The sequence below is a fragment of the Phoca vitulina genome, unplaced genomic scaffold (genome assembly GCF_004348235.1).
Source record: "Phoca vitulina isolate PV1807 unplaced genomic scaffold, GSC_HSeal_1.0 scaffold41, whole genome shotgun sequence".
NCBI lineage: Eukaryota > Metazoa > Chordata > Mammalia > Carnivora > Phocidae > Phoca > Phoca vitulina.
In genome coordinates, this window is record NW_022589744.1 from 6,429,383 (window position 1) to 6,441,626 (window position 12,244).

Sequence of the window (12,244 nt, forward strand, 5' to 3'; positions counted from 1 at the left end):
CTCAACATTTCTGATCAGTTTTTTGAGCTAGCATGCTAAATGCTATGGCTATCCATGCTACTTGTGCTTAGGGAAACCAACAAACATATACCAATAAGATATTAAGTAGTAATAAGACGGAAGGAAACCAATAGGGGAAAAGTTATCTGGCTCCTGATTGTATAAGCATTATCTATTCAGTGATGCATTATCCAAAACTATGATGATACATACTAGAAGTTAATTAAAACTATCTGGTTATATAGGACAATATGTTAATTCGTTATTTTCAACAATTTAGCATTTCATTAAATTAATCATCATAGTAGAAATTGTCACTTTCTTTAGTTCTTATCTTAGGTTCTCTCACAGCTACTTCAGGCTCATTAGTATCAAATCACTTACACTGTTATCCAGTCTATTTCTTGTGAGAAGTACAAACTGAGTGAAATAGACTTAGGTACTTAGCCACAGTCCTAGTCTCCAAAGATAAGTACCACTTCTGTTTACACCTTATATCTCCATAAATAGGCATGGCAGTCTGAAATGATTACTGCTTTGTAATCTTTATACCTCTAGCTTCTTATTATATGAGTCAGAATCAAAATTAAATATGCCTCCAAATCTTTTATCCTGTACAAATGTGCTTATTTTATAAATGGTCTGATAATTAAATATAAAATATTAAGGGGTGCCTGGGTGGCTCAGTCAGTTAGGCGGCTGCCTTCAGCTCAGGTCATGATCCCAGGGTCCTGGGACTGAGTCCCACGTCGGGCTCCCTGCTCAGTGGGGAGCCTGCTTCTCCCTCTCCCTCTGCCTCTCCCCCCAGCTTGTGCTCTCTCTCTCTCTCAATCTCTCACTCTCTCAAATAAATAAATAAAATCTTTAAAAAATATATATATATAAAATATTAAGACCTATGCAACATGCTTCAGCAGGACTGAATGATTTTAATAATTTTTATTAAACTGTATTTTGGTGAGGGGACATATCTTCAAGTGTTAAGAGTGTAATTTACTCAATAAAGCAAGCAGAAAAATACTGTTATAGATAGAATCCATATATAAGCTCACAATACCCTCAGGAAGGTGGTCAGTAGAAACTTTCTGCATGATGTTTCTTGTAGTATTAGTCACTGGAGTATATCCCAGAATTAGGTTAGAGAGCACAGATTTGTCCATAGGGTTAAGTTCTATATCAGGGACTTCTTCGTATCTCTTATTTGGATGCATCATACTAATTAATATTAACCAAAATAAAAAAAATAGTGGAAAAAGAATTTCCTATAATAAAGGAGACAAACAAAATGGTTACAAAATATACCAATGGCAGCAAATATCATCAAGATCTCTAAGCAAACAATGTAATACTAAGGAAAAAACAGGAGGAATTTGGGTATCCTTTCTTAAGCACAAAAAGTAAAAGCAATTCTATCCTGAAAGAAATATTGTGTTGAGCATCTCACCTAACTCAACAGGAATATTAGACAAATTTTCCTTTATATTCAGTTTCACTGAAATACTTTAAAATTCAAGTCACATAATAAATTAAAATGACATAAACACTAATATTTAAAGATCTCAGATTACTAAATGTAAAATATAATAATAAATTTACTTATATATAACATTATTTAAATTAACTTACCAAACAGCCCTATTAGGGTTCACCATAAAAATGTCTTTATTCAAATCTAATTTAAAACTCATGCCTTAATTATACCTAAATGTCTACTGTTAAAACTATACTCTGTTAAATCGAATAATCAGTTTTAACAGGGATGAACTCTTCACTGTTTCACCCTGCTGTTTAACTGTTATGCTGGCTTCAGAAAAGGAACAATGTATTTTCAGCCTTTAGAATTATTAACTGGCTAGCCAGAGTTATTACTTTCTTTTATCTTTTAAAGTAATGTACATTTGTTGAGAACAAATATGTGACATAATTTTAGTAATCTTGGGTAATTCAATCCAGAGTCCAGAAGATGGGAAGTCATGGGGAATAAACTGTGGAAAAATGTTCCAAAGTTTTCTGTGGAATTTTTTTAAATTCCATGAAACCTGGGAAATACATGTCTAAAAGTTCAAACTTAAGCACTGATATCAGAAATTAACTAAATTTAGGAATCTTTATTAAAATTTTTAACATTCCGAAAGCTTTAGATAATTTAGGTACTTTTCTATACTGACACAAGTTTTACTTCCCAAGCATATTAGAGAGACCTAATACCATAAAATTATAATAAAAATGTATCCAGAAAAATAAACCCTCTCTTGATGATGGAACATTTCAGTGCAAAAACTGCAATAAGGCATAAGAAAGTCATTTAATTTACCTGAACACTACTTTTTTTAGTCCTGCATTTGATTAGGTAATTCTTCAGTAGGAGTGTTCTGGTCTGTCTCCAAACTCCCACCTCCCTAATTGCAGTAGCCATGTTTTCTGGATCAGTCTGTTAAAAGAGCAGATGAAAAAAACTGGAACCACACAGTCAAGCACATGCCATTTAATAGCAAAACAAACAGATGTTTCAGTCTCAGGTTAGATGGAATTAAGCATACTCCAAGCTGTCTCTCCTATCTGGACAGAATACACGGAACAGCAATTTGAAGACCCTGAAAAGTAAATCGCATGTGAAACAAGAGGGAACCAGAATTCAAAATCCCCACAACCAACAGTGAGCTCACCACTTTTTCTCTCTTCGTATCCCCCAAACTGAATGCCCTGGAAGTAGGCACTGGGGCAGAGAAACCAAGGTCCAAAAGCTCTCTAGTTCTGGCTTGAGAACTCGGAAAGGAAAATTTACTCAGGGAGAATAGGAAAATACCCCAACTTTTTTTCTTTTCTACATTCTCCTATGCCCCATCTCCAAGCAATCACCTGATAGCAGTGTCAGACTGCAGTAATGAAAGCTTAATGCAGCCCCAACTCTGAGGCTTCTCTCCAGTAAGTGGAGCTATAGCTCCAAAAGGGTGGAACCAAATCCCAAGGCGTTCTCGTTCTCCTACCACTGGGCCCTGGATGTGGTGGATGCAGATGCACAAGTATGTGGCCCAATGGGGCAAATAAACCTAGCATTCTGGCTGTAGGATGGAAATGAGAAGCCATAGGGAATCCAAAAGTAGTAGGGAGAGCAAATAAAAAGAAGAGCTCAGGAAAGCAACATATAAAGTTGTTTATTAACTCCTGGACTAACCCCCAAGCCGGGCACACATGGATCTAATCCTATTCTGTGTACCAAAGACCTGAGGAACTGAACTAAAAGCCAGACTACTGCCCAGATCCAGACTGATCATCAGGTGGCATACACAGGACAGATCCAAACTACTACAAGGGCTTTTGAAAACTAAACTGAAAACAGAACCACAGCTCAAAGAATGCAGATGAAACCTGTGACCTGAACCTAACCAGGCTGACCAGCATGCTAGAAGAAATTATCAACACCCTCCGTATAATCAAAACAAAGCCCAGTCTCATACAATCCAAAGCAACTCAGCAAAAGAAGTGGGTGGAAAATATCAACTCTATTAAGAAAAGAAAAATCAACAGATGCCAATGCCAAGATGACAAATTTTGGAATATTCAGACAAAAACTTTAAAGTAGATATTTAAAAAGTGTTCCAGCAAACAACAGCAAGCACTCTTAAAAACAATGAAAAATAAAAAAACCTCAGCAAAGAAACAAGACATAAAGTAGCACCAAATAGAAACTTTAGAACAGGGGCACCTGGGTGGCTCAGTCCTTAAGCGTCTGTCTTCGGCTCAGTTCATGATCCCAGGGTCCTGGGATCAAGCCCCACGTGGGGCTCCCTGCTCAGCGGGGAGTTGCTTCTTCCTTTCAATCTGCTGCTTTCCCTGTTCATTCTCTCTCTCTCTCACTCAAATAAATAAATAAAATCTTTAAAAAAAAAAAAAACTTTAGAACAGAAAAACACAATAACAAATAAATAAAACCCATGGAATGGGCTCAACAGTAGAATGGAGATAATAGAAAAAGTCAGTGAATTTCATAGACTTATAGAAGTTATCCAGTCTGAACCACAGAGAGAAAATAGGTTTTTTAAAAAATTACAGTGTCTTAGAGAACCATGGACAATAACAAAAGTCTAACATTCAAATTATCAGAGTTCCAGAAAGGAGAGAAGAAAGAGTGTTAATGATGAAAAATACTTTGGGCAAGAGATAAAAATCTGCAAGTTCCAAGAGGCTTAGTGAATCCCAAACAGTATAAATCAAAGGAAATCCATATCCATACACATCATAATCAAACCATTAAAAATTAAAGACAGTAAAAAATCTTGAAAGCAGTCACAGAACCATGCATTTCCTATAGAGGAATAATGACTTGAAGGAGAGCAGATCTCTCCTAAGAAACTCTATGGCAAAACTGGAATACTTATACACTGCTGGTGGGAGTGCTGGTTCAACTACTGAGGAAAACAGTTTGTCAGCTCCCCAGAAAGTTAAACATAGAATTACCATATCACCCCACTATTCCCCTTCTAGATATATACCCAAAGGAACACTTCTAGGTATATACCCCAAAATGCAAGTGCATGTTCACGCAGGTTCGTAACAGCCCTATTCATAATTGCCAAAGGTAGAAACAGCCCAGATGTCCATAAACAGATGAATGGATAAATGAATTGTGATGTATACACACAATTAAATATTATTCAGCCATAAAAAGGAATGAAATACTGACATATGCTATGACAAGGATGAACCTCCAAAACATTATGCTATGTGAAAGAAGCCAGACACAAAGATCAAATATTAGGTGATTCTGTTTATATGAAATTTCCAGAATATATAAAGCCATAGAAATGAAATGAAATGGAGATTAATGGTTGCCAGAGGCTGGGGAGAGAATAGAGAGAAACTGCTTAATGAGTAAGGGGTTTTACTTTGAAGTGATGGAAACAAATTTCACCTTAATTTTTTTTTTAAACAGTATGACCTAAGGATGTCTGGGTAGTTCTGTTGGTTAAGCATCTGACTTCAGCTCCGGTCAGGATCTCAGGGTCCTAGGACTGAGCCCCAAGGCTGGCTCCTTGCTCAATGCGGAGTCTGCTTGTCTCTCTGCCCCTTCCCTAGCTCATGCTCTCCCTCAAATAAATAAAATCTTTAAAAACAAAAACAGTATGACCTAAATCATTGTCACAGGTCCAGTATCCCTCTTCCAGCCTAACTTTACCCTTTGAAGGTCCCTGGAGCTCTTTCTGCCAGTGGACCTCTGTTGGAGCTACCTCAATTTTTCAAAGAGGTTATAGTAAAGCTGAACCTAAGAGAAGTGGCCAGAGTTTCAGCTGCTATCTCTGTGGTCCTTATTCCAATTTGCTTACCCCAGTAACCTAGAATCTCTACACACCAAAGGGTACTGAGAGGGCAGCTTGAAAGAGACAACAAAAAAGTCCTGTTAGGCCATTTTCTAGAACATTAATTGTTGCCTTGTTGTATATAAACCTATTTGATAGGGGCCACTGGTGTGACTTCCCTCCAAAACAAGAACAATCCATTCCAAGCTGGCTGACCATCACCACCTAGATAAAAAAAAGCAGGTAACTTTTTAGAGGCAGCTCGTCTTACTCAAAAAAGTAAATATAAATTAAGTTTGGATTAAATAAATATCCTTTTTATGTGCACAAAGACAAGAGAGATTTTTTTAACAACGGAATTATGGACAACTTTTACTTTCTTTGTGCTTTTTTTTCCATTTTCTCAATTTTCCTATTAATATGTGTTACTTATGTACTAAAAAAATTATAGTGGTGCCTGGCTGGCTCAGTCAGAAAAACATGCAACTCTTGATCTCAAGGTTGGTAGTTCAAGCCCCACACTGGGTGTAGAGATTACTTAAAAATAAAAAATCTTTAAAAAAATTACACAATTAGACATACTGTAAAAAATATTAAATAAGTACATTAAAAACAGAACTAATAAAGCAGTCAAGAATGGAGGATACATTAAAAATAAATTCTTCCAACAGGCTCATTAATGTTATATTAGATTCTGTAAAGAACTGATAATCATCTCTAGGCCAAAAAGAAGAAACAAACAAAAAAAGAAAAACTACACTCATTCCAGGATGATTTACTACAACACAAACAGAAACATTAACCAGTACAGCAAGAACATTCTCATTATCTGCTGAAACACACTGATTTAGTGGGCACCAATGAATTATTCATTCAAATTGAATGCTGCATGCTTAAAGTCTTCATTTTTAGAAAACAGGCTCCTCATAAAGTTGCTGATGGACTCACAAATATTTTTCTTCCTTGAGAACTGCTCCCTGAACTCAGGGTTTTGTCTTTAACAGGCTTGTCTGAAGTTCATGAACATTTGCACCTACCCTACCACTAGTTAGGGCTTTTTACAGCAAAACTTACTTCTACCCTCTGATGTGGGAAACAAAGGCAGAAGGAAATGTAGATAAAATTAAATGTCCTTATAACCTGCAGCTCAATGACAAATAACTCGAGGCAGGCAGAGCATAACGTTCCTCCAGGAAGCTCCCACCTGTCTTAGCATTAATGCCTTGGGTAGAGGGAAAAACTACCTCAGATTAACAGCCAGGCCTCCACTATCCTGAGAGCCTTCTTTAGCATATGAAAATCCTTTTGAAACTTCCCTTTGTCTTTACTTCCCCCAACCCCAAGTATACAATCAGTTGCCCCTCACAATCACAGATCAGCGGGTCCTGCCCATGGGTCCTGTCCCCATGCTTTAATAAAACCACCTTTTGCACCAAAGACATCTCAAGAATTCTTTCCTGGCCATCAGCTCTGGACCCCAACACTACTCCAAAAACACATACCCTCCACCCTCCCACCATGCCAAGAGACACACAAACCATTGCCATCCCCACCACTACCACCTCTACGGCTGGAAGCATGGAATTTTTAACTAAGTAAGATCCAGAGACTGGGAGTCACATAAACAGTTACATTAATGGAAACATCTAAGAAAGAAAACTCAGGGGCGCCTGGTTGCTCAGTGGGAAAAGCACGCAACTCACTGAGTTTGAGCCCAATGTTAGGCATTGAGCTTACACTAAAAAAAAAAAAAAAAGTTCATGCACTTCATGTACTCTTGGTACTATGCTTTCCCCTAAGTATGATACCTCCTGGGCCCAAAACTTGGTTTTTCTTTCTTAGAGTATGTGAAATGCCCTATTATCCACCCAATATATTTTATTTTCACATAAGCTAGCCAGAATCAGATTCTGTTCTTCACAACCAAAAACACTTAACTAATATAACAGTATAATGTGTTCTTAAGTCCATAGTTAAACTATTCATAAGGACAAGAGTGATTTTCAAAGTGAGCATGATAAGGGGAATGTTAAAAATCTGTCTACCTCCCCTCCCTACTAAGTGAAGAATTCCACTGATACTATTGGGAATGCCTAAGGGCAGATAAAAAGTTGAGCACCACTAAATGATGTAGAGTTCTTCAAGTTACTTTAAAATAATATTAACAGGGTAATGTTTCTATAGAAGAGAACACACAGTAACTAATCAAAGAAGTTACTTTGGTGTCTATCCAATTCTCAGTTTTACATCCTTTCCTCCAAAGCACAAAATCCCTCTAAGTAAAAGGTGCTTTCACGCCGTTTCCCTTCTGCTCCTGAGCTCTCTATTCCTTAGGTAGATTTTTCTGTCCTCATCCTTTTCCTTAGTCAAATCGTGCTGCATTAAGTTGTACCCAGGTCTCCCAGGTCTCTCTCCTACTTATTTGCTAGATAATCTAATCAATCTGATGCTGAGTTGATCCATTATCATCTGTCATCCCCCTCCACCAAAAAAGATTCAAAATCAAAGCAAACATAAATGGAGCTAACAGCTGTTTTAATATTTGATACTTTGATACTTTAAAAAGATTTCTATTTTGAATTAAAATAATACCTTTTTAACAAGAGGTTAACTTATCAGGTAAAATCCCAACCTTACTTCTCCATCTACTTCCCTGTGGAAGAGTCGGAGTCTGTATTTAAATTGAGAGGCAGTGCAAGCCCATAGGTGGCTGATGACTTCCAGCAGGCTGGCACTACTCTCCCCTGCCCCAGCACACACACAATCAAAGAACAACAGGCCATAGTAAATCCAAGCAGCATCTTCAGACATGCTGAAAGAAACTGGAATCAGTAAGCATTTACATAAAAACAATACCAAGAGGAGACACCAAAGTCTAAAATCCCAACAACAAATAATGCAGTATAAGACTATGACCTCCGGAAGCAAACCAATTAAAACATGAATCCAGCCTCTGCCACTTACTAGCCTTGAGACTCTGGGAAAGTTATTTAACTTTTCTATGTTTCAGTTTTCTCATCTGTAAGTGAAATAATAATAGTATCCACTTCTTTGGCTTATTAGAATAACTAAAAGAATTAACACATGTAAATTGAAACATAAAAATGGTGTCTGGTACATGGTACACGTTGAAAATCAGTATAACTAATATCCTCAAAAGGATAACAAAGAATATCATATCCATGAAACAAAAACAAGGCAATTAAAAAAACACTACCTGGAACCTGGAAATGAAGCAGACTGATAGAAATAAAATTCTCAGTAGATGGGGTGAACAGCATCTGAAGCAAATCAGTGAGTTAGAAAGAACGCTGAGTAAGGAAATGTCCCAGAATGGATGGTAAAAGTGCAAAAAGCCAAAAACGATTAAGAAATCTGTTATAAAATTATAAAGAAGGATCAGTATGACTGACTGTAGAGAGCAAGGAGTCACCCGTGTCATGCGGGGCCTGTGTCAAACAAGAGCACAATCAATTAAGGGTACTGCAGCTACGAGATCACCATGATCAGCATCAGCTGATGACACTCCAGAACTGATAACAAGCAGAAGCAGAGGAGGTCTGCGGGGCCCAAGACTGATTAAATCCCTTTAAAAAGGGAGGATTTTTGCAGCAAACTGTCAGACTCTTCAGACCTGACCCCTTTATGTCTGACCACTTAAAAAAGACAGCTGCTGCTGAAGGCTCTGTCCAACTGATCTCCGAAGGGAACCGAGATTCTTCACTGCTCAAACACAGTTAGCAGTAAGTGCCAAGAGCTGACCAGGACGACGGATGCCTTATCTCAACCATGAGCCTACACACTGACTGCGTTTGGTTCGTTAACCTCCTACCCTCTGTGTTATCTTGTTTGCTGTGTGACTTGCCTTATGTTCTGCTTTGTGTGCTGAGTAAGAAGCCAAGTTAATCACATGGTGAAATGTCATGGAGTTTGGAATCCTGTAACCGCCTTATAATAATGTTAACCTTGGGCGCCTGGGTGGCTCAGTTGGTTGAGCGACTGCCTTCGGCTCAGGTCATGATCCTGGAGTCCCGGGATCGAGTCCCACATCGGGCTCCCTGCTCAGCAGGGAGTCTGCTTCTCCCTCTGACCCTCCTCCCTCTCATGCTCTCTGTCTCTCATTCTCTCTCTCGCAAATAAATAAAATCTTAAAAAATAATAATAATAATAATGTTAACCTTGCTTTATGACTGAATAAAGCTGACATTGTGGAAAGACGCAGCTTGGTGTGTACACCTTCATAGTGTGTTCATGACACTGACCTAAACAAAGTAACGTTTCTTATACTTACAAGCTCTAGTCTAATCATGCGAAAATGTTAAATTTCAATAACCCTGAATTTCTATCTATTCAACTTATTAAAAATCTTAAAGAAGAAAACCCAATTGGCTGCTTGTTTCCTTTGTGACATGTAACACCTGGTTTGGCTGTTTAAAAAAAATGAAACATTCTTTAAAAAAAATTTTTTTTTTTTATTTGACAGAGAGAGACACAGCGAGAGAGGGAACACAAGCAGGGGGAGCGGGAGAGGGAGAAGCAGGCCTCCCACCGAGCAGGGAGCCAGATGCAGGGCTCGATCCCAGGACCCTGGGATCATAACCTGAGCCGAAGGCAGATGCTTAACGACTGAGCCACCCAGGCACCCCAAAATGAAACATTCTTAACATCGATTTTTCACAAACTTTTTAGTTTAATGTTCATCTAAACAGCAATTTCAAAGCTATAGTCAGGTTTTTGTAAACAGACAAAACAATGGATCTATTTGTCCTCACCCCCACAGCCCACAGTGTCTAAGCAAGCCCAAAGGAAAGGGGCCATGGGGATAAACCAGGCAACGTCTGCTCTGCATAGTAATGTGAAGTACTAACTCTACTTTAAAAGATTCCTTGCAAATTATGGGTGTTTGGGAAAATATTTTAATTCCTCTTCCAGTGTTGAGACCATATTAGCTCTGAGAATGTTTGCCCTTTGGGAAGAAGACAGAAAAAGAATAAAAAGGGGGTGCCTGAGACTCACACTGGTAGGGTAAACACAGAAGTCCCTTCTTCTCAGCCTCATCCCCCCACTCTTCTATAGGGTTTCAAATGGGAAATTAGAGTGAAGGAAAGATGTGGGAAGGCAGTGCTTTCTATACTGAAGCCAAAGAGAAAGAGATGATATCTGAGATGAGACCAACTCATATGCGTGGGTGAATGAGGCTTCCTGAAAGAAAGGAGGAGATCCATCCAGCAGAGGGGACATGAAAGTGGTGCTTCTGACAGACGTGTGTAACTGAAACAAGGCTGCAAAGTTAGAAATGAGGTGTGGCCAGTGAGGGGACAACTGTGAAGACTTTAACTTGTCATGTGCCTTCTCCTAAACCATAAGAAATGCCATATTTAGCACAGGGCTCTAAATGTCTTCTTTATGCACTCTAATTCTCTTTAATTATCTCAAGCTTTATAGCCTTATAAAGGCATTCAAAAGAACAAAAGGAAAAGGCAAGAAAAGATGCTTAGCCAGCCCCACACTTGACACTGTAAGTGGGAACAGGATCTCACATCCAGGAGTTCACTCACTCGGGACAGAGTTCATGAAAGCCATGGGAGAGCTGTGAATGGAGGAAAGGACTACACAACATCAAAGGAGCTTTTTGAGTAGACAACACATAGGACTTTCTCTTTTGCAGCATATACTAGAAGAGGATCCTTGAAAGCACAGGCTAAGAACTGAAATACAATAAAACTTCTAATGGCATATTTTTAACAAATCATACTTTTTGGAAAACTTATAATACCTGATATAGTTCCAGGGCAAAGACGTACCAGACCAGTATCTTTAAAACTGTCTAACAGGGGCGCCTGGGTGGCTCAGTTGTTAAGCGTCTGCCTTCGGCTCAGGTCATGATTCCAGGGTCCTGGGATCGAGCCCCACATCGGGCTCCCTGCTCCTTGGGAAGCCTGCTTCTCCTTCTCCTACTCCCCCTGCTTGTGTTCCCTCTCTCGCTGTCTCTCTCTCTGTCAAATAAATGAATAAAATCTTTAAAAAAAATAAAAAATAAAATAAAATAAAACTGTCTAACAAAGCCAATTCTTAAAACAATGCTAAAAGCAATGACAGACACACAGAGTACACAATTATTCTTAAACATTTTACGTTACTTTCCATTGCTCCACAGCATACCTGGGGAATGCATTAAGTTTGCTGTAGAGCTTTTAAATAATAATTAGATCTGTTTTAAACACCTAATATCACTAAAGGTTTAATCAAATATTTAACTTTCCTAGATAAAAACAATTCATACTAAATCTATAAATTGTAGGAAAATTCAAAGCCCACTAAAGCTCATCTTCCTTTTCTAATGTATTGATAATTAAGACTAGAAATGATATAATGCAGTATTCAATATCAAATATTCATTTATTTGTATATTAAAGAAATATTGATTACTACGTTATGCCTGCTGTGAAATATAGTTTACCTTTCTCAAAGCAATAAAAAAAAGTGCAGGACTGTTAGAAATAATTGTTAGAAATTATTTGGAATGTATTAGTTTTATTTCTGAGAGAAATGAATCAAGATTATATCCTATAAAAGAAATTGAGTTGTCCTGGTAAGAGATGTGGGCAGTCACCTTTTTAGCAAGCTTCAAAGGTTTTTGGAAAGGCTCTTTGCTGAAAATGTTCCCCATCTCCAACAGATAACTGTCTGAGGTTACTCCTAGTCCACCAAGCAAAGATGATTAACACTACTTTCTCCCACTTCCATATCCAATCAATAAACTAATTGCAGTTACCATACTGTGTCCTCATCATTATTTGTTTACATGTCTTAATCTTGAACTTGACCATGAGATTCTTGACCAAAAAAGACTGCTTTATCTTTGCTTCTCTACCACCAATGGTAATATTATAACCAGTATCTTCTTACTGCAAATTCCTTTATTAAAGGGCTTGCTAAGAATCCTT

General features: G+C 38.0%; 1 protein-coding gene across 3 annotated transcripts in view; it reads right to left on the reverse strand.

The window, feature by feature from the left end:
- The window catches only part of ABCA5 (ATP binding cassette subfamily A member 5), a 131,708-nt gene that overhangs the window by 59,231 nt on the left and 60,233 nt on the right, over positions 1-12,244 (reverse strand). For 2 of the 3 annotated variants that reach the window (XM_032429786.1, XM_032429785.1), the window contains exons 2-3: positions 2,315-2,431; positions 1,058-1,262 (exon numbers count right to left, since the gene is read on the reverse strand). In XM_032429786.1, coding sequence (XP_032285677.1) covers positions 1,058-1,262; positions 2,315-2,416 — 307 coding nt within the window. In that variant the 5' untranslated portion in view covers positions 2,417-2,431. Of the gene's footprint in view, positions 1-1,057; positions 1,263-2,314; positions 2,432-11,073; positions 11,147-12,244 lie in introns of those variants that run through there. The other variant, XM_032429788.1, reaches the window with a different exon arrangement.